This window comes from Lygodium microphyllum, chromosome 10 (assembly GCF_053477565.2).
Source record: "Lygodium microphyllum isolate KBCC chromosome 10, Lygodium_microphyllum_v1.1.10, whole genome shotgun sequence".
NCBI classification, from domain to species: Eukaryota; Viridiplantae; Streptophyta; class Polypodiopsida; order Schizaeales; family Lygodiaceae; genus Lygodium; species Lygodium microphyllum.
This window is the reverse complement of record NC_141144.1, coordinates 77,215,415-77,242,802: the sequence shown is the minus strand read 5'-3', so window position 1 is coordinate 77,242,802 and position 27,388 is coordinate 77,215,415. Positions and strand designations below refer to the sequence as shown.

The 27,388-nt window shown below is 41.4% G+C and overlaps 1 protein-coding gene across 1 annotated transcript; it reads right to left on the bottom strand.

Moving 5' to 3' along the window:
• Positions 1–23,556: 23,556 nt before the first annotated feature.
• On the bottom strand, positions 23,557–25,515 carry LOC148030191 (uncharacterized). The gene has a single exon (XM_087687215.1). It carries the CDS (start codon positions 25,306–25,308, stop codon positions 23,920–23,922), a length of 1,389 nt encoding a protein of 462 aa, XP_087543341.1. The 5' UTR covers positions 25,309–25,515; the 3' UTR covers positions 23,557–23,919.
• Positions 25,516–27,388: the final 1,873 nt, after the last annotated feature.

Here is a 27,388-nt window from a genome sequence, read left to right as displayed (position 1 = left end):
ACTTTGAATTTTTTTTTGCTCTATCTTGTTATGCCTATATGGTGCTTTACAAGGTGGTTGTGTACCAGGAATCAAATCTATTTTATGGTCTTCTGGACGTGAAGGAGGTAAACCAGGTGGTAGATCTTTTGCAAAACAGTCTTTAAAGTGTGCAAGAAATTATTTATGCCTAGGGTGCATATGATTTTCTTTAACTTGCAGTTCATTCACCCAAATGAGATAAGATTTACTACTTTTGCGTAATGCACGTTTAGCTTGAGTATGCGAAAGTAGTGGAAAAGCATTAGATGCATGCATACCATACAATGTAATATGTTTTCCTTGAAATTGAATATTAATTGAATGCGTGGAATAATCTATATTAGGGTTATGCTGATGACGCCAAGGCATACCTAAAATAATATCACTGGATTGTAATGGTACAACTAGAAAATTCCTTCTCTAAGTGTATTCACCAATTTGAATTTCTAAGTCATGCACCTCTTGTGTTCCATTATACCTTGTGCCTAAGAATGCTGCTTTAATGCGATAATGCGTAGGTACAGTCTGTAATTTCAATTCTTTCACTAACTTTGCAGAAATAAAATCACGAGTACTACCATCATCATGCAAAATAATCTTTTCCTTTCCATGCACTAAACATTTCATTGTCAATAAAGAATGTGGAGTTGGTATACCTGGTAAAGTATCCGAAGGAGTAGTAATGTCATCTTCATCTTCTGTGAAATCAGGCATTTCTTCATATTCGTCATCTTCAATTTCTCCAAGGTAGTTGATATGGACAGGTCGCTTCTTCCAATGGCAATTTGCTACTAGATGTCCAGATTGGTGGCATTTATAACACACTATAGGTTTGGCTTTGGTTACATTGTTTGCAATGGCAGAAAGTCTAGGAATATTAGGATTTGGCTATGGAATGGGCTTGGGGTTTTGGTTGGTATTGGATGGTAAAGCAGGTGGTTATGCCCAAGTTTTACGAAAATATGATGAAGGAAAACGACCTTGATTAAATCTTCTAAAATTTGAGTTGAATTTCTTAGATCCATAGTTACCATTGGTTTGAAATTGCTGTGGACGCTTGTCTCTTCCTCGAAGCTTGTCTTCAGTGTCATGAGCTAAAGAAATTGCGTCTTCAAGAGTTGCAGGCTTGAACATATTAACTTCAGCATAGTAATGCCCAAATAATCCAAACATATACTTGCTCTTGTCTGTCACTTCAGGTACGTCTTCAAGCATGCGTAACTAGAGTAATGCATTCCAAAAGCGTTCGGTATACTGAGGAATAGGCTCACGATCTCATTGCTGAAGAAGGTCCTATTGCTTTATGGCTTTTTCATGGAATTGTGGAGAAAGGAAATTCTGCATAAACTTCTTCTTGAAATTCTCCCATGTAGTGGGACAATCTATACTCTTACGAACCACGATCCACCAAATGTTGAGAGAGAGAGAGAGTACGAGAGAGATACACAAGACATGCTCCCAAATAATGATTCATATTGATGTAGAGTTAGTATATATAGGTAAGACCCAAGTCAAGTGAGAGATGATATATATAGTTGTAAAATCCCCACTCAAACAAAGGTCTCTGGCTGCAAAAAAAAACCCTTGGGGAGAACAAGGGAAAAATCTGAGCCCCTACACATACCTACGATACAAAAATGATTTACTATAAAGTTTTCTTGAATACAATGATACATGCCTCAATCAGTGAGACAAGAACTTGGAACAATACCAAGTGCATGTCTTAATGAGCTAAAGCGAGCTTCACTAAGAGCTTTTGTGGAGATGTCTGCAACCATTTGATCACTGGGACAACGCTCCACCATAATGGAACCTTTCTTGACTTCATGTTGAACCTAATCCCAAAAAGTTAGCCTTGGTAGAGCTTGAAAGAATGGAAGTGTTGGCAGAGTGCGCATTTGTCAACCCAAACTTCTTAACAATATCATTAATAAACTTTGTCTGGCAAAGAAGAAGAATGCCTTGTTGTCGGTGTCGTTAAACTTGAATACCCAAACAAGAATGTATCTCACCAAGATCCACCATTTCAAATGCAGTCGATAAAAGCTTCTTCATAGCATCCAAGAAAGAAATATTATTTGACACAAGAATAGTATCATCAACATATAGAGCAAGAATAATAAAATATTTGTCCTCCCTTTTGATGTAAAGATTTGGGTCAGCAAAACATGCAACAAAACCTTTAGATGTGAGGAACTGATCAATCTTAATATACCAAGCATGAGAGGCTTGCTTCAATCCATATAATGCACGATGAAGCTGGCATACAAGATGCTCCTTTTCTGCAATCATAAAACCTTCAGGTTGCTCCATATAGATTTCTTCTTCAATATCTCCATTGAGAAAATCCGTTTTAACATCCATTTGGTGAATTTCTAGATCAAATAGTGTTGCAAAAGTCAAAATCATATGAACAGTTGTGGAGCGCACGATGGGAGAAAATGTTTCTTGATAATCTACTCCTGAAATCTGTGAGTAATCTTTTGCAACAAGTCGTGCTTTGAACTTATCAAACGAGCCATTAGCTTTGGTCTTGGTTTTATAAACCCATTTACATTTGATAGGAACACGATTTGGGGGGAGTTCAATAAGAATCCATGTACCTTTGGAGATTAAAGAATCATACTTAGCTTGCATAGCTTCTTGCCATTGATTCCTTTGAGACGAATTGACAGCTTCCATATAGGATATTGGATCCTCTTGGACAAACATAGCATCATCAAAGACATCATATTCAATAGAATAGAATCCATGCTCTATCTCAATAGGAAGATCGACATAGATCTCCAAATTTTCATCAATCTTCTTTGGAGGTGAAGGAGGTTTATGATCATCAGAATTAGTAGAATCACAAAGCAAGTAAGGAAATGCACTAAGCAAAGACTTTGTATCATCTGAAACATCTGACGACCATGTGCCACCCATAGTCTTCTCATCAAATATAGCATCATGACTAATGATAACCTTTTGAGAAGAAGGATCATAAAATTTGTAACCTTTGGAATGATTTGAATAACCAAGAAAAATAACCTTCAAACCTAGAGGTTTCAACTTATGTCGAGTGTCCTTGGGCACATGAATATAAGCAATGCATCCAAATGTGCGAAAGTGAGAGACTGAAGGTGTCTTCCTTGTCCAAATTGTTATAGGAATTTTACCAGCAGGTGCAGTAGTTGGAAGATGATTTTGAATAAAAACAGCTGTTAGAAGTGCTTTAGTCTAAAACTTTTGAGACAAACCAGAGTGTATAAGCATGCAACATATAGCATTAAGAATTGTGCGATTTTTGCGCTCAGCAACACCATTTTGCTGAGGAGAATAAGGAACTGTAAAATCATGATGAATACCTTGATCCTTACAGAAGTCATCAAATAGATTGGATACATATTCACTGCCATTGTCACTACAGAGCGTCTTCATAGAGAATCCAGTTTGCAGCTCCACTCTTATCTTGTATTGTTTAAATATAGGTAAAGCCTCAGACTTATGTCGAAGAAGATAGACATGTGTGTATTGTGAGAAATCATCAATGAAAGTTATAAAATATCGATATTGAGACTTTGAGGCAGGAAAAGGACCGCAAATATCGGTATGAACCAAATCCAAGAGAGCACAGGAATGTGATGAAGTAGAAGTGTGGAAAGGCGAACGATGGTGTTTTCCAATTGCACAGTACTCACATATTCCCATACGTGGATGAGATTTAAGATCCATACCTTGCACAAGACCATGACGATGAAGATCAAGAATTTTGGCAAAATCGGAGTGTGCAAATCGTTGATGCCATAATTTGCAATCTGCATCTCCAGTGGCAGTAACAACATTTGCAACTGTATCGTTCAATGATAGCTCAAATAGATTACCATATCAAGGAGCCACTGCTAATGTATGCCCGTCTTTCTCTATATGACATTGATTATGATCAAAGCCAACAAACAAACCAAGATCAACTAGACGAGCAACAGAAAGAAGATTTCTTTGCAAATCTGGAACATGAAGAACTCCTCTTAATATTCTAGTGGATGAAACAGTCCCCAGATATAAATCACCCACTCCTTTGACTTGACAAGTCGTATCATCCGCAAGGTGAACAAACTTCTTGACAAGAAGAGAATGATAATTGTGAGGCCACTGCGATTGGTATGTCATGTTTCCAGTGGCACCTGAATCAACGATGAATAGAGAACCATCATGAACATGAAGTACCTTTTCTGGAGAGATATCATAATGGACGAAATTGAGCTCCTAATGAGTATGATCATCATCACTTGTAGTTTGTTGAACAATATAAGCTCGAGAAAGTTCTTCATCATATCTGCGTTTATAACAACGACGAGATGGATGATCTGTATGTTGTAACGTGTCCCCTAGTATCATCTAGGACACATCTTAGCAGTCCATTGGAAAGGATGTCTAGAAAGCTCTGCCCGGCACTACCATGGAATGTTACGGGTTTTGCGATCTAGTTCTTCCTGCGTCTGCCACGTAGCGGAAGTATCCTGGCCGTTCCCACTTAGGATCTATCAAAATTAGGGTTTTCCTAATGGTCATTAGCTAACAACAACTAGCGTCAGACCCGAGCGAACTACTTTACGCAGAATCGCCAGGTCCGAAGCGGATTCACGCTGCACTTGGTTCAAGGAGAATGGGAAACGAGAGGGATGCAAAGCTCAACCTCTCTGCCATAAGGCATAGTCCCATTCCGTTCCCCTAAAACAACGTAAATCGGGTAAGACGTAACTCTGGGTCATCATTCTCGTTATTCTTTTTGATGATGATGATCTTTCCGCTATTCTTTGAGATTTTTGAGAAAAGTTCCCGGCTAACCGGGACCACCCAACCATAGGACGCACCCATGGCCCATCCTCCGCACTTTCCTCGATTTGTTTTAGTTATGTAATTATCTAACACATTAATTTGACATATAACAATCAGCTTCTTTAATTAATCTTGTTAAGCACTGGTTCCTTCATGTAATGTTATCACGTGACATATAAAAACAACATCAAGCACGTTCTTTTAACATCTCATCATGTTATCTTTGAAATACAAGAAGTTCCACTCGTAGGCTTGTCCATAATTTGCCCGAAGGCTAACCAGTAATCTCTAGGGATCACTATTCCAAGCTTCCGCCCGCCAACTAGTATGCGGGCCTTGAGATCCAATCCGGAGTCACGTTAGCCTCTTGTGTAGGACCCGGAAGGCGAGGGATTTACAGCCAGAGCCCCCCCTAGCACCCAAGCGTCCTCCTACTCCAAGTAGAGCTTAATGGAAAGACCTCTCGCGGCGAGTTCGGTCCACGTTCCCGGCGCGGTCAACAACCCCCTTGGTTAGGGTCAGGTAGGCAGTCGGGGGTAACTGAAGCTGCCTCTCCCTTCAGGATTTTAACCTGAAGTATAGGTACTTATTTAATTTGTAATTCATAATTCAAAAAGAGCCCTAAAATTCTCTAGCAAGCACAAACATTTCCATTAATCAACCCAATTGTATGGCAAACTGCTAAGGAAGTGTTCTTTCCTTTTTGAGTGTATCAGCACTCGTTCCCAAGGTGTCTTGTAACTTGGCAAAATCTCTTATATTCCAGTGTAGGGCATATTCAACTTGGTTAACCCTAAGGTACCTTAGATATGCTAGTTTCTATTTTACAACTTTCCTTATTTAGAAGCATATCCGAAAATACGTCTTTTTGCAAGATAACTTGCGTAAGGATCTGCTGTCCTTGAGGGTTTTTTTTTTCATTTTCTCCTTGTGAATCAATCACAAAATGATTTCATACATGTTGCGCAAGTCTTGCGATGGAATAATCTGTTTAGATTATTTAAGCTGACGTATGTCAGGCCTAGGGTTTCTTCATTTAAGAAGTTTAAGGACAAACCCTAGTTTCTTATCTTTATGAATTTATTGTCCCTATGGTAAGGGAAGTAGTCAAGTGTTTAGGGTATGAATGTTTCTATGTTTAGATTGGTTCGGTTATCTTTTGGAAGGTAATCTTAATCGTCTTGTCACGGTTTTACTATCCTTGTGACAATTAACTTTCCCAATCAATACAGTTTAATTTGGCATATAGCATAATGCCAAGGTGATACAAAGAGCAACAAATACTCCTTGGGACAAAAAGGCCTAGCTGTGAAATTGGTGTATACGCACTTTATTAGTCCCAAGACCTTAAATAGTAAGGGAAAAGTGTTAATAGAGTGTCATCCAGCAGTCCCCTTTTACATTTACTTTCCAAATGAATGCGTATATCTAATTTTTATACTTGTTAATTCCTAACATTTAACTTCCATTTTCTTAAAAGATGAACTCATGCCAAATAGCGACAATTTCCTTGCTAAGATGTGCAGCTAGCAAAGATAACTCCCTAGTACTTTGAGCATCGAAGAAACCTTTCTTGAATTTAGCTATTTACCATGAATCGTTGCGAAAGGAATAAGACTAACGATGCAAGATATAATTTCTACACTTTAGGAATATATTACTATAGTAAATGGTTAATCTTGCCTATAATTTTACAATGCTTGATGCAATTTGAAGAAAGCTAATTTGTATACATTGTCATTCACAAGCTAACTCCTTCGTTAAAATAACTCGAACAAATATATCTATCATTAACAATTTTTCTTTGCATGATTGACTTAAAACCGAATTAACACCAAGAAGAAAAAACCTGGCTTGGAGGTGAGATATCCACATGGATACCGAGAGATGACCCTCCCGGAGCTACACCTTGGACTTTCTTTGGCGGCATCGTAGTTCAAATGTGAGATAGCCTTTTCCTTTTTCTTCTTGGAATTCCACCGTCTTCTCCTTCCTTTTCTTTTACCTTTTCCCCACTCTTCCTCCTTCACTCCCTCTACTTCCCTCCCTATCTTTTACCTCATGGCTATTTCTTCCTTACGGGATACCATACAAAGCCATGATGATGAATTGGATTTTTAGGACATGGGAGTGTGTGGACACCGGCTAGTTTGATAAGACTAAGAACACAAAGCTCAACTACGAGAGCACTTGCACAAAAAGATTAAAAAGTGAGTGAAGGAATTAATGCAAGAGAATGGAAGTCTGCAAGGTAGCCTAAGGACAAAGTAGGCCTATGGTTGTGACTTGAATAGTCTAAAGAGCTATGAGGAGGGGAAAAGGGCAAGGGCTTAGGGGGGAAATTAAAACCAGGAGGGGAAACAAGGGGGCTTTAGGGGGGGAAAATTTAAACCCGGAGGGTAATAAGGACTTTGGGGGGATTAAAATCTGGAGGGGAAAAAAACAAGTCTTAGGGGGGGGATTATACCGGGAGGGGGGGGGGGGGAAACAAGGCCTTAGAGGGGAAATTAAGAACCTTGGAGGGGGGTAATAAGGGCTTGGGGGGGGATTATATCAGGAGGGGGGGAAAAGGGTTTTAAAGCCTAAGCAACATGCTTAATGGATTAAACACAGGGGGGGATGATAAGATCTTTAAAGCCTAAGTGAAAGGCTTAAGGGATAAACACGGAATTTTTTTTAAGCCCAAGGAAAAGGGGCTAAGAAGGCCCCCCCCTTTGGAAGCTTCTAAGCTTCCAAAAGCTTACGGAGGGGGTAAATTTTTGAGCCGTCTGAGGGCTTCGTGGCCCCAGCTAGCGGCCTATATGCGGCAAACGGCGTGTTCCTGGTCGAAAGGGAGAGAGAGAGAGAGACGATGCTCCGCCTTCTTCCTGGTTTCTACCTTGGATAGCTTCATGGCAGCCCTCCCTCTATCTTCTGCAGGGCGGCAACATGGATAATGATAGCGCCTCCTTCCTTTGTCTTTCGTCTGGCATCTCGGCGGCCCTCACTCTTCATGCAGCACGGCAGCACCTACCTCCTGTACAGCGGCCCCCCCTGGTTAAATAGTGGAAGGGAGGGGGATCTTCTCCTCCTGCGTGTCGACACGCATGTCCTCCCTCCCTCCACAGCCTCCACCAAGGAGCTTACAGCTCCTTCTATTTCCCCTCCCCCTCCAGCTCGTCAGTCGGCTGGAGGGATAAGGGGGGGAAAATTTAAAAAAATTTTGATAAGTCCCAATTATTTACTCAATGCGGAATATTACATTCTCTCCCCCTTGGAGGAATCGAGATGTCCTCATCTTGAGATAAACTTGGGATATTGATGGTTGAGAGTGCCTTCATCTACCCAAGTGGCATCCTCTTCGGGATAATCTTTCCACTGGATAAGGCATTCTTTCAAGGTTCTGGATCTTAACTGTCTTTCCCTAACATCCAAGATCCTTTCTGGCCTTAGTTCAAGGACTCCTTGACTAGGCATTTCAATTTGTTGGTCATCGAGTACATGATTAGGATTGGGTACATATTTTTTCAATAGGCTGATATGGAATACATTGTGAACCTTTAGGTTCTCTGGGAGTTGCAATCTATAAGCATTGGGTCCTAGGAATTTGAGGATTTTATACGGCCCACAATACCTTGGACTTAGCTTCTTGCATTCTCCTAGAGATAGAGAACTCTTTTTAGGGCGTACCGAATGAAGACCATGTTTCCTTCTTCGAAGACCCTTTCTTGACGTTTCAAATCTGCATATGCCTTTTGTCTATCCTTGGCTGCTTGTATGTCTTGTCTTATTGACCTTATTTGATCATCCATGTCCTTCAACATTTGTCTTGAAGCTTCAACTCTTAGGGTTGGATCAGAAAAGTTTAGGGGACTTTGACAATCATGACCATACAATACCTGGAAAGGGGTCATTTGAATGCTCTGCTGGTAAGAAGCATTGTAGGCAAATTCAACTAATGGCAAGTATTGAATCCACCTCTTCGGCTCTCGACAGCAGTATGCCCTAAGCATATCCTCAATGATTTGATTCACTCGCTCTGTTTGTCCATCCGTTTGGGGATGGTAGGCAGTGCTAAAATAGAGTTGAGTCCCAATAGCTTCAAAGATAGCTCTCCAAAAGTGTGATGTGAAGAGAGAATCTCGATCACTAATGATTCTTTTAGGTAACCCATGTAGCTTGAATATCTCCTTGATAAACAATCTTGCAATGTCGGAGGCTTTATAGTTTGTCTTTACTGGAATCACGTGTGCAACCTTGGTAAGCATGTCAACCACAACCATAATGGAATTGTATCCTCCTTGGACTTGGGGTAAGCCCACAACAAAATCCATACTGATGAATTCCCATTTCATTTGGGGAATGTCAAGCGGTTGCAGTTTCCCTGGCATCATGACATGTTGGGCCTTGATACGTTGGCAAGACAAACATTCTGTGACATACTTGAGAACGTCACCTTTAAGCCTCTCCCAATGGTAGCTCTTCCTAACTACATTAAGAGTTTTTGCATAGCCAGGATGTCCTACGAAAGGAGAATCATGAGCTTCCCATAATATCTTCTGCTTAAGTGACTGGCTTGTTGGTATACACAGCCTTGTTCTGTAGTAGACAAGCCCATTATCAATGGAAAATTCCTGATACTTAGCTTGCAACTTCTGATTCTGCTCCTTGGTAGATATTTCCTTTATCATTGTTTGGTAGGTCAATTCATGGCATTCTTCCTCTCTAGCTAGTTCAAGTATAGGGTTGTTTGGCATAGATACCTTTGTAGCTAGAGATCTAGCCGTTGATGGATTATGCAAGATTAGGGAATTTAGGAATGCCTTGCGACTGAGTCATAAGCAACTACATTCTCTTTCCCTGGTCGGTACTTGATTTCAAAATCATATTCCTCCAATACTTCAATCCACCGACGTTGCCTCATGTTGAGCTCATTCTGGGTAAAAATCCATTTGAGACTCTTATGATCGGTTACTAGAGTAAACTTGTTACCCAACAAGTAGTGTCTCCAAAGCTTTAGAGCATGGATGACAGCTAATAATTCCAGATCATGCGTGGCATAATTCTTTTCATGACTCTTCAATTTCCTTAAAGAGTATGCTACTGGATGACCTTCCTGCATAAGTACACACCCCAAGGCAAGAATGCTGGCATGAGTTACTACCTCGAACTCCTTATTGAGGTCAGGAAGTTTTAGAATAGGTGCTGATACCAAACTTTGCTTCAATTTGTCGAAGCTATTTTGTTCGGGAGTTGACCATGTAATAGAAGTCTGCTTCTTTAGTAAGTCTGTAAGAGGTGTTGCAATCAAAGCATAGTTTTGATAAAGACCCTATACCATCCTGTCAAGCCAAGAAAGCTACGTATTTCTTTGATGGATACTGGTATTGGCCATTCAAGCACATCTCTGACTTTGACTGGGTCTACTGATATTCCTTCTGATGATACTATGAATCCCAGATATTCAATCTGACGCTTGAAGAATGCACACTTCTTCATTTTTGCATACAGCTTATGGGACCTCATTGTCTCAAGGACAATCCGAAGTTGAGGTTCATGATCTTCTTCCTATTTAGAATAGACTAAAGTGTCATCGAAGAAGACAAGCACGAAATCATCAAGATATGGTCTAAAAATATCCTGCATTAATCTATTGAAGGTGGCAGGTGCATTTGTAAGCTCGAATGACATAACCAAGAACTCAAAGTGCCCATATCTTGTATTGAAGGCCGTTTTTGGAATATCTTCTTCCTTGATCCTTATTTGATAGTAACCTGACCTGAGATCAATCTTGGAGAAGATCTTTGCACCTTGAAGACGATCAAGAAGCTCATCTATTCTAGGAATAGGATACTTGTTCTTGACTGTTGATTGATTCAACCCTCAATAATCAATACATAGTCGAAGTGTCCCATCTTTCTTTTTCTGGAATAGTACTGGAGCTCCCCACGGTGAGTTGCTAGGCCGGATGTAACCCTGATCCAACAGTTGCTTGAGCTGTTCCTTCAACTCAATTGCTTCAGGTATGGACATTCTATAAGGTCTCTTTGCAACTGGTGCAGCTCCAGGCACTAGCCTAATTTCATGATCTGCTTCTCTTGGAGGTGGAAGTTCAATCAATTCCTCAGGGAATACGTCAGCGTATTCCTTTAGCCAAGAAGGTCCTTCATGAGACTCTTGCTTTTGATCTAACTTGTTGAGTTTGATCAGGTAAACGGGTAATCCTTTTTTGACTCCTTTTATGATCCGAAATACTTTGGATAATTGGATTCTTGGCACTCCTGCCTCACCTTGAGTTGTGACAAACTCCCTTTCAGAGTTTCGAAAGGAAACTTGACCCTTTCCACAGTGGATGTGGGCATCATTAGGCTTAAGCCAATCCATCCTGAGTAGACACTCATGGATACCTAAATTCATGACTCTGAATTTGACTGAGGTTTTCTTTCCTCCCAGAAAGAATTTCTCCTTAGCAGTTTGCCTGGTACAAGTTACCTCACGACCGTTTGCCAATTCCACAAGCAGGGTAGGTGCTTCTACTGTGGCTATTCCTAATCTTTTTACACATGCTGGTGAGATAAAGGAATATGTACTGCCACAATCAATCAAGGTTTTGAAACCTTTACCTTGATAGTCCGGCGGTGTTTGAATCACCGAGAACTGGCGATTCAGCCCTTTCTTGTGTAAAGCGGCATGGACTGTCGCTCTTTCGAATTCTGCTTCCATAGTCGGATCTTCCTCTTCTTCTTCTTCGCATCTTTGCCTATTGGCAATGCAAGCAGTTCTTTCTCTTCCATGGGTGGCGGCTCCTTGACCGCGGCCTGCACCTTGGAAAGGCGTTCGACGATGTCCCCCGCTGAGCTTGGGACATTGCCTCTTGAAGTGACCGAGTTCATTGTAGTGGAAACATCGGAGGTTTCGGCCATTACTTTGAGTAGGAACAAAGTTGTTGACGTTATTTGTCCTTGCTTTCTTCCTTTGTCCCTGATTGTGACCTTGAACTCTCTTCACTTGAGGTCTGAATGCTCCTCTGTTCGGGTTACTATAGGACCAAGTTTTGTTACCCCTTGGTCTAGCTTGCACTTCCTGAATTATAGGCGCTGCTCGAATAAGTGCATCCTGCAGATCTGATGGACGCATAGATTCGATATGGGTATTTATGGGTGGATTTAAGCCCGCACAAAATTTGGACACCTGCTACGTCATGTCCATCTGTGGCGCATACTTTAAAAGTGAGACGAATTTAGAGTAGTATGCGTCCAGAGTGAGTCCTAGCTGTTTTAGCTCGTAGAACTCATTCATTTTCTGTGTACGATATGCAAGTGGAAAATATCTCCCCTACACGGCTTTCTTTAACTTCTCCCAGGTAACGGACCCCTCTAAAGTCCCTTGATCCTTGCACCATTGTTTCCACCAAAGTCTGGCTTCGCCGGTGAGTTTTAACTTGGCAAGCATGGCTTGATTGGTAGGTGCAGTACCAGCTGCTTCAAAGTAATCCTCCATAGATTTAATCCAAATTTCAGCATCAGACTGGACGAATTTGCCTCTCCCGTCAAACTCGGGTGGCTTTATCTGCTTGAGGAGGAACTTCTTCTCCTGGGTCACAGCAGTACTTGATGTAGGGGGCAAATTTGGAACCTGTACCTGGGGTTGTGCCTGGATAAAAGTTTTCTTAACGTTATTATATGATAATTGACGTTAGCTTAACTTTAATTCAGCTATCTCGTAAATAATGAAGCTAATTAACTTTTTAACAACTCTGATGCACAGCCAGATATTGATAAAAGAAGTCTTTATTTATATTTACATGGGCGTAGCCTTATACAACATCTCGTGTGATGATAATCCAATCATTACATTCAGTTTGGGGAGAACAACGTTGTATTTCATTTGTCTACAGGAACTGTGTAGTAGTAGGGTTTTGGGTCATGGATCTTTAGGAATCAATAATTCATTGGAAGTTCAGGATACCCTTTTCGTTGGAATCCATACTTCTCATGGCGGCCCAACACTTTAATCCTGTCGGCTGGGATTACAAGGGTTACTTCCTCATATACATATGAGTTCATTTCAACCCTCCGACCTTGAATATGTAAAGTCGAATTTACGTGAGCTTCCACAAAAATGAACAACTTCACGACTTTCAAGTCTTTCAACCACTTGATCCTCTTTAGGATAAGCGAACCGGTGGGCAGCTATGTAGTAGATTCCTGAAGACCCCGTCCATCTTCGTTCTATGTATAAAGTTGATGGATTATAAATCTACTCCAGGATGTTCATCATCCCAATTCTTTGTCTATAAAGGGGAGAATGCATTGCAGTCATAAACATGACCCGAAACACCAAAAACTTGTTCCATGCTTCATAGTTCTGTAAGACAGCATTGAAGATGAGGAAATGTTTGGATAGCAACAATTTCTTTATTTCATTTTATTGAGATCTTATAAAAACAATTCCGTTGTTGGTCGGATCTGATACCAACTGTAACGTGTCCCCTAGTATCATCCAGGACACATCTTAGCAGTCCATCGGAAAGGATGTCCAGAAAGCTCCGCCCGGCACTCCCATGGAATGTTACGGGTTTTGCGATCTAGTTCTTCCCACGTCTGCCACGTAGCGGAAGTATCTTGGCCATTCCCACTTAGGATCGATCGGAATTAGGGTTTTTCTAATGGTCATTAGCTAACAACAACTAGCGTCAGACCCGAGCGAACTACTTTACGCAGAATCGCCAGGTCCGAAGCGGATTCACGCTGCACTTGGTTCAAGGAGAATGGGAAACGAGAGGGATGCAAAGCTCAACCTCTCTGCCATAAGGCATAGTCCCATTCCGTTCCCCTAAAACAACGTAAATCGGGTAAGACGTAACTCTGGGTCATCGTTCTCGTTATTCTTTTTGATGATGATGATCATTACGCTGTTCTTTGAGATTTTTGATAAAAGTTCCCGGCTAACCGGGACCACCCAACCGTAGGACAGGACCCATGGCCCATCCTCTGCACTTTCCTCGGTTTGTTTTAGTTATGTAATTATCTAACACATTAATTTGACATATAACAATTAGCTTCTTTAATTAATCTTGTTAAGCACTGGTTCCTTCACGTAATCTTATCACGTCACATATAAAAACAACACCAAGCACGTTCTTTTAACATCTCATCATTTTATCTTTGAAATACAAGAAGTTCTGCCTGTAGGCTTGTTCATAATCTGCCCGAAGGCTAACCAGTAATCTCTAGGGATCACTATTCCAAGCTTCCGCCCATCAACTAGTATGCGGGCCTCGAGATCCAATCCCGAGTCACGTTAGCCTCCTGTGCAGGACCCGAAAGGCGAGGGATTTATGGCCAGAGCCCCCCCTGGCACCCAAGCATCCTCCTACTCCAAGTAGAGCTTAACAGAAAGACCTCTCGCGGCGGGTTCGGTCCACGTTCCCGGCGCGGTCAACAACCCCCTTGGTTAGGGTCAGGTAGGCAGTCGGGGGTAACTGAATCTGCCTCTCCCTTCAGGATTTTAACCTGAAGTATAGGTACTTATTTAATTTGTAATTCATAATTCAAATAGAGCCCTAAAATTCTCTAGCAAGCACAAACATTTCCATTAATCAACCCAGTTGTATGGCAAACTGCTAAGGAAGTGTTCTTTCCTTTTTGCGTGTATCAGCACTCGTTCACAAGGTGTCTTGTAACTTGGCAAGATCTCTTATATTCTGGTGTAGGGCATATCCAACTTGGTTAACCCTAAGGTACCTTAGATATGCTAGTTTCTATTTTACAACTTTCCTTATTTAGAAGGATATCCAAAAATACGTCTTTTTACAAGATAACTTGCGTAAGGATCTGCCGTCCTTGAGGGTTTTTTTTTTTCCTTTTTCTCCTTGTGAATCAATCACAAAATGATTTCATACATGTTGCGCAAGTCTTGCAAAGGAATAATCTATTTAGATTCTTTAAGCTGACGTATATCAGGCCTAGGGTTTCTTCATTTAAGAAGCTTAGGGACAAACCCTAGTTTCTTATCTTTATGAATTTATTGTCCCTACGGTAAGGGAAGTAGTCAAGTGTTTAGGGTATGAATGTTTCTATGTTTAGATTAGTTCGGTTATCTTTTGGAAGGTAATCTTAATCATCTTGTCACGATTTTACTATCCTTGTGACAATTAACTTTCCCAATCAATACAGTTTAATTTGGCATATAGCATAATGCCAAGGTGATACAAAGAGCAACAAATACTCCCTGGGACAAAAAGGCCTAGTTGTGAAATTGGTGTATACACACTTTATTAGTCCCAAGACCTCAAATAGTAAGGGAAAAGTGTTAATAGAGTGTCATCCAGCAGTCCCCTTTTACATTTTCTTTCCAAATGAATGCGTATATCTAATTTTTATACTTGTTAATTCCTAACATTTAACTTCAGTTTTCTTAAAAGATGAACTCATGCCAAATAGCGACAATTTCCTTGCTAAGATGTGCAGCTAGCAAAGATAACTCCCTAGTAATTTGAGCATCGAAGAAACCTTTCTTGAATTTAGCTATTTACCATGAATAATTGCGAAAGGAATAAGACTAATGGTGCAAGATATAATTTCTACACTTTAGGAATATATTACTATAGTAAATGGTTAATCTTGCCTATAATTTTATAATGATTGATGCAATTTGAAGAAAGCTAATTTGTATACATTGTCATTCATAAGCTAACTCCTTTGTTAAAATAACTCGAACAAATATATCTATCCTTAACAATTTTTCTTTGCATGATTGACTTAAAACCGAATTAACACCAAGAAGAAAAAACCTGGCTTGGAGGTGAGATATCCACATGGATACCGGGAGATGACCCTCCCGCAGCTACACCTTGGACTTTCTTCGGCGGCATCGTAGTTCGAATATGAGATAGCCTTTTCCTTTTTCTTCTTGGAATTGCACCGTCTTCTCCTTCCTTTTCTTTTACCTTTTCCCCACTCTTCCTCCTTCACTCCCTCTACTTCCCTCCCTATCTTTTACCTCATGGCTATTTTTTCCTAACGGGATACCATACAAAGCCATGATGATGAATTGGATTTTTAGGACATGGGAGTGTGTGGACCCCGGCTAGTTTGATAAGACTAAGAACACAAAGCTCAACTACGAGAGCACTTGCACAAAAATATTAAAAAGTGAGTGAAGGAATTAATGCAAGAGAATGGAAGTCTACAAGGTAGCCTAAGGACAAAGTAGGCCTATGGTTGTGACTTGAATAGTCTAAAGAGCTATGAGGAGGGGAAAAGGGCAAGGGCTTAGGGGGGAAATTAAAATCGGGAGGGGAAACAAGGGGGATTTAGGGGGGGGGATTTAAACTCGGAGGGTAATAAGGACTTTGGGGGGATTAAAATCCGGAGGGGAAAAAAACAAGGCTTAGGGGGGGGATTATATAAGGGGGGGGGGGGGGGGAAACCAAGGCCTTAGAGGGGAAATTAAAAACCCGGGAGGGGGGTAATAAGTGCTTAGGGGGGGGATTATACCGGGAGGGGGGGGGGAAAGGGTATTAATGCCTAAGGGAGAGGCTTAATGGATTAAACACAAGGGGGGGATGATAAGACCTTTAAAGCCTACGGGAAAGGCTTAAGGGATAAACACAGAATTTTTTTTAAGCCCAAGGAAAAGGGGCTAAGAAGGCCCCCCCCTTTGGAAGCTTCTAAGCTTCCAAAAGCTGACGGAGGGGGTAAATTTTTGAGCCATCTGACGGCTTCGTGGCCCCAGCTGGCGGCCTATGCGGCAGCAGACGGCGTGTTTTTGGTCGAAAGGGAGAGAGAGAGAGACGATGCTCCGCCTTCTTCCTGGTTTCTGCCTTGGATAGCTTCGTGGCGGCCCTCCCTCTATCTTCTGCAGGGCGGCAGCAGGGATAATGATAGCGCCTCCTTCCTTTGTCTTTCGTCTGGCATCTCGGCGGCCCTCACTCTTCATGCAGCACGGCAGCACCTACCTCCTGTACAGCGCCCCCCCCCCCCCCCCCCCCCCCCCCATGTTAAATAGTGGAAGGGAGGGGGATCTTCTCCTCCTGCGTGTCGACACGCATGTTCTCCCTCCCTCCACAGCCTCCACCAAGGAGCTTACAGCTCCTATTTCCCCCCCCCCTCCAGCTCGTCAGTTGGCTGGAGGGATAAGGGGGGAAAATTTTAAAAAAAATTTGATAAGTCCCAATTATTTACTCAATGCGGAATATTACATATGTGCACAATAATCACAAGGAGGAAAACTTTTGGATGAGTGAGGTTGCTTTGTAGTAACTCCATGCTCCTCATCATATTGACGTGCCCAGCAATCAGAAGCCACATGACCTTTCTTATCACAATAAGAACAATGTTTGTTAGGATAAGCAAGACGAGAAGATTTACTACCTTGATTAGGGCGTCCACCCTGCTGAAAACGTGAAGCAAGACGCTTGCGAGCAACAAAAGCAGCATCAAAATCCCTTTGTTCATGAGTGACCAAAACAGCATCAGATTTTTCCAAATGATGCTCATGACGTTGAGAATATTCAATAAGAGATATAAATGCTTTATCAAAGTGGATATCATCCTTGTTAGACAAAATAGTGATGATATTGTCATATAAAGGATCTTTGATGGTATGAAGAAGTTGAGTAACAATTTGATTTTAGCAACAGGAGCGCCGGTAGCACCAAGCTGATTGATAATGTCTTTAAAAGCCTCGATATGAGAGTGCATAGAAGTACCAACCTTATATTAAAGATTCTTCAAACAAGTTTGGAGATATAAAATTTCGGTGACCGATTTCTTCTCAAACATTGAGATAAGATACTCCCAAATAGCATGAGAGGTTTCCAAATGAAAGACATCCAACATAAGTGAGTTAGGAAGTGCAGACAATATATAACGACGAGCCACTTTGTCATGACGAATCCAATCAGTACGATCAATTTTTCATTATTCAAATAATGGACCATCAGTAATCACAGAATTGTTATTCATCACATCAGTAGGTTGAACTCAGCAAGACAGGTCACCCAAAACAATATCAAATAATTCGTCACCTTCAAGAATTAGCATCATCTTTGCTTTCCACCCAGGAAAGCCTTGTCCTTGGAAGAAGGGAACCGAACGTTGGCCAGATGGATATCCGTTAACAATGTCGAGAGAAAACAAATAAGATGAGATCGTAGAATCTGCAAACCATGATCAAGACGAGCATAGTTGAGATGCATGACAATCAAAATAGGGATATGTACTTAAGAATGACGAAAAGTATTGAGTGACTAAAAAGAAAGCCCAAAATAGAGAGGCGTAACGTGCAAGACGAGATGACGCATATAAGAAAAGTGCTATTTCGGTCGAGCAAAGAACGTGAACAATAATAAAACTTCACTAAAAATAGCAAGATGTTTGCTTGTCGTAATCAACATCATTAATGAAGACGAGCAATTAATAAACTGTAATTGGGGATTAACGAACTGTAATTAGAAATACAGTTTTAAATAAAGAATCGCAGATTCGAGCAGAATTGCTGTCTTGAATCCTGAACGGTCATAACTTTTGATCCAGAACTCTGATTGACAAGCGGTTTTGTTTTTAAAGACAAAATTAACTAATACTTCTAATTTGAACAAGTTCATGTATTAAATCATCACTTGTGCAAAGAATTCAATCAAGCATAAACAATGAAACAACTTTTCTTCCTTGTTGTTGCTATGCATCCATAGCTCTGATACCATGTTGAGAGAGAGAGAGAGTACAAGAGAGATACACAAGACATACTCCCAAAGAATGATTCATATTGATGTAGAGTTAGTATATATAGGTGAGACCCAAGTCAAGTGAGAGATGATACATATAGTTGTAACACCAAAGAGATGCTCTATCCACTAAATGATTAGTGACACACTTGATTTTATCTTTTTCTACGTATGTTTCCTCATGAAAGTAATCATCAAACTGACTGATGAATGCAAGAACAGTTTTTCCATCTCGAGTGCCATTGAAAGTACGGAATTTAAAATTTATTTTACTTATCTTTGTTTCCTTGCGGATGGATTGAGCTTCGAGAGTCGCATCGATGGTACGTCGAATAAGATCTTCAGATTGAGGTTCCTCTTTGTCGGTAGTCGATCTTTGTTAATTAGCCAATTGAACTTGCAATGCTTGCCGAGCTCGTCGTTCTTCATCCAACTGCATCATAATTAAATCCAGCTTTTGCTCCATCGTAGGTTCAGGAAGATTGCCTTCAGCCGTTAAATCATCCATATGTGATTCCATCATCCTGCAAAACTTCAAAAGACCTCACACTCTCAAAATCCAATTAGCGAGATGAGCGTAGCTCAAGATCGGGTGTACAAGGCTTATATATAAATTTTTTTGTAGCTTTCACAATCTTCGTCTTTGGCAATTACGAGATTTTAAATCTTTGAAAATTTTGTGTTTTATCCTTCTGCGTGTGTTGACAATGGTTCAGCAAACCTGCATATGCGAACAGTACCTTCCAATGAACAACTTTGCAGTTCGGAGTTTCTGCGCAGGAACAGCCCTTCTATGAGTTTTGAACAGAAGTCAGTTTTGACTTCAAGTGACTTGCCTGACTTGTAGAGTTGCAGACTTATGTGACTCACAGAGTACCAAAACTTACAGAACTTGAGTAATTTAGTAGACTTACAGAATTTGAACTTGGAGAACTTTGAAGACTTGAATAGTTGAAAAGCCTTGGTTGACTTAGAGGATTAAGAAGCTTTATGCTTCTTGATCAGTCGTCGATTTCGAGGACATGAATATGTCCTCGACACAAATTTCGGCGCCCTGAACATCCCCACGAATCAATGTTTTGAAGCTTTATTAAAGCTTCAAACTGATCCAAGCTTTTAATACTTTATAACTTAAGCTTTTAAGCTTGGCAATAGATATGGCTTATCTCTGTGTAACCACGACTTGTATGAGAGGATGTAGGAGTGGTCATCCACTCTTGCAGGCCGGTCCTTCGCGATCTGAAGATGGAAACGGAGGTTATTGATCGCCAGGAATCCACTCGTATTGACCATTCACGATGAGATTGACCGTAGAGCTCGATCGTTCCAGGAGCTCCACCTTCACACAAGATGGGTAGCGATTGGAAGCTCTTGATCTCAGCTTCGCTCTGATACTACTGGAGCGCAAATCGGATGCTATACGCTTATGTAGTGAATGCCGGAAGGTCCCCAAGAACAAAAGAACTCTACTTTTTGCACAAAACTCAAGGTAAAAAGCATGCACGACATGAACAAGAGACCAATTGGGTGCAATCTCCCCCCATGCCTTGTGTGAGCGCTCCACAAAGCATGTATTTTTATGTATTAATCATCTTCAGGGTCAAATAATAGCCCAAATTACAAAATAGCAAGCTTTTTGCTTTTGAGCTTGCTTTAGCACAAAATAGAAATAAAGCTAATGGGCGGTGCCTAAAGAGCCAGGCATACCCAATACAATGTCCAAGTATAATAACATAATCGTGTGCCCATGCGCATACAAAATAATAAACAAATATCCAACGTCTCAATAAATAGGCGCGACAAAATATAGGCGCCATGCCTAAGGTATACGCCCATCAAAATATAAGTGATAAATCAAATACTCGCTAACCTCCAATGCTTTCCTCCGCCACTACTGCTATCTCTACACATCAACTGAAGCATTCACAATCGTTAGTAAAATAATACAATTAAACCGATAAAAGTGAATACCTAGCAGTCTTCACCTACATAAATAAATCAACTCGTTAGAAATCAATCCTAACCTTAATTTATTACGAGTGCGCACTCTAAACTCATAAATGTTTATTAATTTAATATGCATTTTGCGGAATCACCCATGTACACACTAAATTAATGAAACGCTCGAAAAGGATAGGCGTCTCCATTAACTTCTCGCACAAAGAATCCACTTTGTGTATAAGCCCCGGTCATCAAAGTTTACGGAATCCACCGTAAAACCTCACGGAATCCACCGTGGCATGGAATCCACGGTGAAATATGCCTCCTGGCATCAATTAAATATGCAACTGTTGATACTACAATGAAGAAAAAGTCCATGGGAAAACGAAAGAATATCCCCACGATAGATGATGCGTTGAATCATAGCAAGGTAAGCCAATTTGCATGAATGATAGAGTTTAGGATTTTCATTAGACGAGTCAATTTATTAAAGTATTATTTTTTTATCTTTATATTGCGTAGGTAATATAAGTGAATCAAATGAGGTTGGTACAAGAAAGCGAAGGTCTAAACATAAAGAGAAAGTTGTTTCATTGGATGAAGAATTAGAAGTTTAATCAAGTATCATTTTTTGGATTATTGGAGTCATGTTAAAAGTATATTTTTATATATTTTGAAGATAATATAAAATCTAAACATTAAACACTAAATAATTTGCTTTCGTTCCTATTTTTCTTTACAACTTTAGGCAAAAAAGATGGTTTTGATATGCATAGCATTTGGAAAGAAAAGGAAAAAGTAAGGGTTACTTTGAGGGATCTTTGCAACATACTACACCTTCTCGGGCTATGTCGTTCATGACTCAGTCAATCAGAGCCTATACAAGAGTCTTGTAGACGTCCCGCTATACGCAAGACATGTATGTAGATTTCTAGCTTTACATTCTAAGTCTTAACATTTAGCCAACATCAACATTTGTAAGTAAACTTTATTTTGATGATAGGATTTCAATACCAAACTATCGTAGATGCTCTGTTGGTAGACATGACATCGATCGACAATTTTGCATTGGATGGATATATTTTGTCACCATTCTCTATATACACACCTATTGTAATGGTTACTTATGCTTTTTTATTGTGTTTTCAATTTTAGCATTAAGTGCTTCATGGAGGGAAATACCATCAACTCTTACCAGTGTAATGGTGTCCCATCATATGAGGTTGCTAAGTTGTTGTTTGCAGATTTTCCTACATCTTTGCTTGTTGTTGGCCTTGAGGCAGAAGGTATATGTGCTTGCATTAGTTTAGTTTATAAACTCATGTGATATTGCATGGTCTTATACATCTTTACATTTGAAAGGGATTCTCGAATGGAATACTTTTTCTAGTGCACTTGTCAAAGGTTTCATAGACCTAGCCCATAGATTCTTGGCAGATGAGGGATTCTTGGTGACTTTGGGACTTGCACAACACTTTGGAAAAGTTCTTAGAGGAGCTCATGCCATTGGATTGAAGCTCCATCACACATGGACTCTTGTGTGTGAGGGTGGATATAGACACCCTGATACTCGAGAGGAGGTAAGTGTGTTGAAGACAAACTTGTAACTTTTTAAAATAAAAGTCTGAGTAGCTAACAAGATGATTCTGCATTGCTAGATCATGGACCTTACTATTGGCTTGTTTTATCGAGGGATGCTTGTGCCATTTTTGTTAAAGAATACCTTTCTCCATCAACTAGACTTTGCCATTTTGGTGAAAAAACACATTTTTTCATCTCATAATGATCTATCTAGGGCTTTTTTAAGCTTGATTTCCCTCCCTCGAGGTTGTTCTACTTCAACTCCTTTCACACCAAAGCACTATTGTGTATTGTATCTTGATATAGCAATCAAAATGTGACTAACAAAACCACAAAACAACTTGATGTTAAAGTTGAAGTCAAGGTAAAAGTGTAGGGTCTTCATCACATGAATTGTAGTATAGTGCCAATACTAAAATAGGTAGGCTGAGATTCCTAGATGCTTCCATGGTGCCCTTATTCTGGGACTCTAAGAAAGCCTCTCTTAACAATGATTCTACGTATATTGAATAAAGTATATTTGCTTGAGGGTGAAACCCTTAAAGTTGAATTGATAATGTCGGAAGACATTGCATCAACATTTATTGATACACATGCAAGAGATAAGTGTGTACAACTTAGACATACAATAATGTAAGCATGCCCTATAATAATGTGTGCAACTTAGACATACAATACTAAAAGTATACCCTACAATTGCACTATACACAAAGTCACATCATGCAAATTAGTTAAATCTATTTATGTTTACCTTCTCTAAGTGCATGGCATATGTTACATTAGCCAAGTGTCCCATTTTGTAGCAGAAAGAATACATGATGCGTCAACAAATTTTATCTTTAAAAATGTTCTTACTACTAAAGGAAAAGTGAATTCTTAATTTTTAATAAGAATACCATACTTATCAAATAGTTCCACTTAAAAAATACTTTATGGAGCTTATTGTTAAGGAAATGTTTAAGAATTCAGTCATTCACCCTAACATTGGCCTTTCCTTGTTTAAATAGAGTTCTCAAATCAAACTATTTCTAAGAGGTGTTACTTTAATGTTGCATAAATACACTCTTTGGACATGTTATCTATTAGAAAAAAATAAAATTATATATATATATATATATATATATATATATATATATATATATATTCAAGATACATTCTCAAAAAGTACATTAAAGTATAGAAATAGGTTAAATTTGAGCCTTTTTTGAATTATGCACGTTAGAGATCGATGAATTTTCAAGATCTAGCCAATTTAGTGCAATTTTGTAAGGAATCTTCTTACGAGAAACATGCGACTTACTCAAAAGGTTTGCAACTATGTTATTCAAAAGAGCTCAGAGCCACCAAATTCCAGTTTAGGAATTTTACTACGAAGTTACCAATATGACGCACCCATCATTTTAAGCTTTATCCTCGATTTGTAATCTTAATGAGAAGTAGGAACATCTGCCTCCAAGATAGCAATGTGTGATACTAATGAATACCTATTCATTCTAGATGATTCAACACTATTTTTTGGTCATTGGAACACGGATTCGTCTACAAAGTGCAGTTTCATTTTCAAGTGCCGGAATGGAGATACGATCGTTGTTTCAAGGCCAATAATTTCATGCATAAATTTCAAGCTAGCGTTACAGAGAGAGGTAGAGCGCGCTTAGAAGTCCAAGTGTTATTTATCTGAAAAGAATGGTCGTTCAGGGAAACTTATGCATTCGGACCGTTCACAGAATTATTTCTCGCTCACGATAAATTGTCCAATGTCCAGCCGTGAGTTCCCGTGAAATCTTCCCTAGGCCTTGGCTTATAGAACAGTAGGCTTATCCTCCATATAAGCACCTACGTCTGGACTAGCTGGAGAATTTCATGTGGCGGAATATCCGGACGAGTCCGCTGGTAGTGTCCACGAACTGCACAAAGATGTGGATGGCGTTCCGGCCAATGAGGCCGATGACGTTGGCGCGGACAAGGCCGGTGGCGCCATAGCCACCGTCGGGCTCGCTGTTGGCGCCGATGTGGTAGATGTGGCCGGAGTCGAGGGTGACTCCATCGAAGGGTTGGCCTTGCTGCCGCATGTGGTTGGCCAGGTTCTCCCCGCTCTGCTGATACGGCTGGGGCGCCTGCGGGTCAGGCTGCACGTGCCCCATGTACATGGTGCGGCTACTGGCGTCCCATCCAATAGAAAGACAGCATCCGGAGAGCTGGCTGGTGGCGATGATACGCGTGGGGTGCTGGGCCTGGGCGTTGTCGGCGAGACTGATTGAGTACCAGAGTCCGGACGGGATGTTGCCGCCAGTCGTCAGCTGCGCCGCGGGCGCGACCGGCACAGCGAGGGCCTTGACGGATTGGCTCCGCACAGCGCCGGTGCTCATGCCCATGCTTGTGGGAAAGAAGCGGAGACCTGAGCCCTCTGAGCGCAGGAAGACGTCGAATGACTGCAGGCCGCCGGAGCTACCACCGGAGACGAGAAACTGGCCGGCCTGATCGGCGTCGGGGGACAGGGCGACAAGGTAGAGGGCGAGTTCCTCGGCGTCGAACTCCTCGGCAGCGAAGGCGTCGACAGCGTCGGCGGGGCTCTTCGGCAAACCATTATTGTCGTTAGGAGGGATGCCGCCGCTGCCTCCGGCGGCCACACAGGTGTCAGCCAGGAGCCTCCGACTGCGGCGCCGGAGCTGGTCGTGGATGGGGGCCGTGATGGAGTCGTCGGCCTTGCCATTGCCGCAGCAGGGGTCCGGCACGTCGAACTCACCCCAGATGTTGAGGACTGTGTTGACGCAGCGGGAGGGCTCCAGGAAGAATACGCCGGACACCTCGGCCCACGACTGCGCGCACCAGCCCTCCCAGCTCTGACCGCTTGGCACCCCCCACAGCACGCTCGAGAACTGCCGCCGCCCGTCGCCCTTGCAACCATCGTCCTGGAAGGAACCCCAGTTGGGATTGCAGCTGCTGTCCAGCACGTAGAATTCCCCCCACTCCCCGCCTATGCCCTTGTCCACGCAGTTGTCTGGGCGTTGGAAATACGTCCCTTGCACTGTGGCCTCCGTGCTCCTGCATGCGCTGTCCCAGTCGCCCTTGATATTCCATAGCCTAGAGTAGTACTTACGATACCCTGGAAGTACGCAGTCGCCCTGGCTGAAGCTGCCCCAGTTGGCTCCTGACACCAGCTGCAGCTTCGGCACGGCTGCAACATGCAGCAGCAGCAGCAGCATCAGCACTACGTCTAGATTGCGCATCGCCATATTCCAAGGTACAGGTGGTCGACAACGATGCTACCCTTTCCTGTTTCAGTTCGCAGGACGTATCGGTGGAGTACTCCCGCCCGGGCTTCTGTAAGTAGATTGGTGATGTATGTGTGTGCGCGCGTGTGTGTTTTGCTTGGTTTCACCCAACAAATTGTGCCTAATTGCCTGCGTGGAGCTAGATGTTGCCTCTGATAAGCGTGTAAGCTCGATATTGTAAGCAATGCTGGAGCTTCTGCTGCCCCCTGTATATATAGCATATGCAAGCTCGTTGACTCTGCTGGCCGTCATGTAGATTTTAGAACACGTCAAACTCGACAAAGATTTTCTGAACTATAAACGTGCGACCTTAATTTTCTTGCGTGCACGCTATGACAAGAAGGCGACAAGGGAAAATGCCCATTGCCTGCCAAAGAAAATGTCAATCGACCATCATACATGATACTACACTGTACAGCCTTCTCTGACGCCAAAGCGACGCACATACTACGTAATAGCAGAATGTTTACAGCCTCCTCTGCTCACGAAATTTTTTGCCCCTATCCAATGGGAAAAGGAGCAGGTTTAACCCCAGCTGGTTCCCCGGTTTTGGGAGGGAAATAGCTCGTTTTACAAGTAAAATGCTATAAAAATAGCTGGTCTCCAAAGAAGCAAGGTCCAGGAGAAGGTTGACTTTTGATTGGCGGCAGTGCGGTGGGCCCGGCCTAGTTCAATTGCAATTTGCAGTTGCAAACTTTGTGAACACGGTAGAAATATCAATTCCACATCTCCAATTGCACTTTTTGCTTTTTGCAATACCATCATCCATGTTGAAACTTGAAAGGATAGCATTATCTGCACGTAATTTGAGGTATCCGTCTCTCAGAAAGGAAGTGACATTGGTTCATGTCATGCGTTGCCCATGTCTATGCCAAGGCCCACAATTACAACTTATTAGTCTTTTTCCTTTTTTTGAGTAAAGAGGCTGTAAAGTAGAAACATTATTTATATCCATAGAACTACCCACAAAGTGGCTTTGTGTAGTAGCCAAAAGAAGTAATTGGGCAAAAAGGGGGCTGAGGACAAGAAAGGGGCATTGTGCCATTGCTCATATATAGAGTCTTAGGACCATATATGCAGATATTGGATATTCCCATGATCATGTCACTTGGAATACATATAGTAGATAGGTAGAAGGATGGTTGGGATAGATACATCAATATCGCTTTGTTGTGTCTTCGATAGCATCCCACGACACATGCTACTTCAAAGTCTAGATGTAGCGAGACTCTATTGGGTAGATGTCGATCTGGCCCTCATTTAGTTGTTGCAGCTTGAAGCTCTTGGAACTCCATCTTCTTTTTGTTCACAATTGATAGGAGACTTGAAACAGAAAGTCCAGTTTTAGCTCATGCATGGAAAAATCACTTTTACCTTTGAACATCATTGCCTTGTGTCCAAATGGACCGTAGAAAGAACGCCCAGATGAACATCCAAACAAATGTGGGTAGGCCATTTGGCCTACCTCCCCCAACATTATTTCTTTCCAATTTAATGTAGTTGGGTGGAAAGGTTTAGCCACCCATTGTAAAAGCTTGAAAACTTCACTATTGCCCCTGCCTTTCATAAACAGATGTGTTAGTGATTCAATTTGAGTTTTGCTGCGTGGACACTTGCCTTCAACAGTGTTAAGCTTGAGGGTCCTCTCTCTTGTCCAGAGGCTTTGATGTAAAATGGGCAAAATAAGGGTAGATTTCTTAGATGGGATTGCACTTGACCCGATAATTGAAGGTGACACTCCCATTGATATTTTCCCAATTGATGTGTCATTTGTTATTAGGTTTATTAGCCAATATAGTATTAGGGATTAACTGGTTTGGAGTTGGAAGAAGAGCATTCCCATTGTCCCATGTGATTGCTTTGATGTGGAACTAACCTCTAATTTGGATGTCTTTGTCAAGCAGCCCATTAGGCTATTGCTCTATCCTTTGAGTCTGAAGGGTAAGTCTTCCCTTTTGAGTATGTTATTTGGCTTTTAGGGAGTCCAGCTTCTGCCATTGATGTCTATTGTAACCCAAAAGTCTTTCCAAAGATAGGGGCA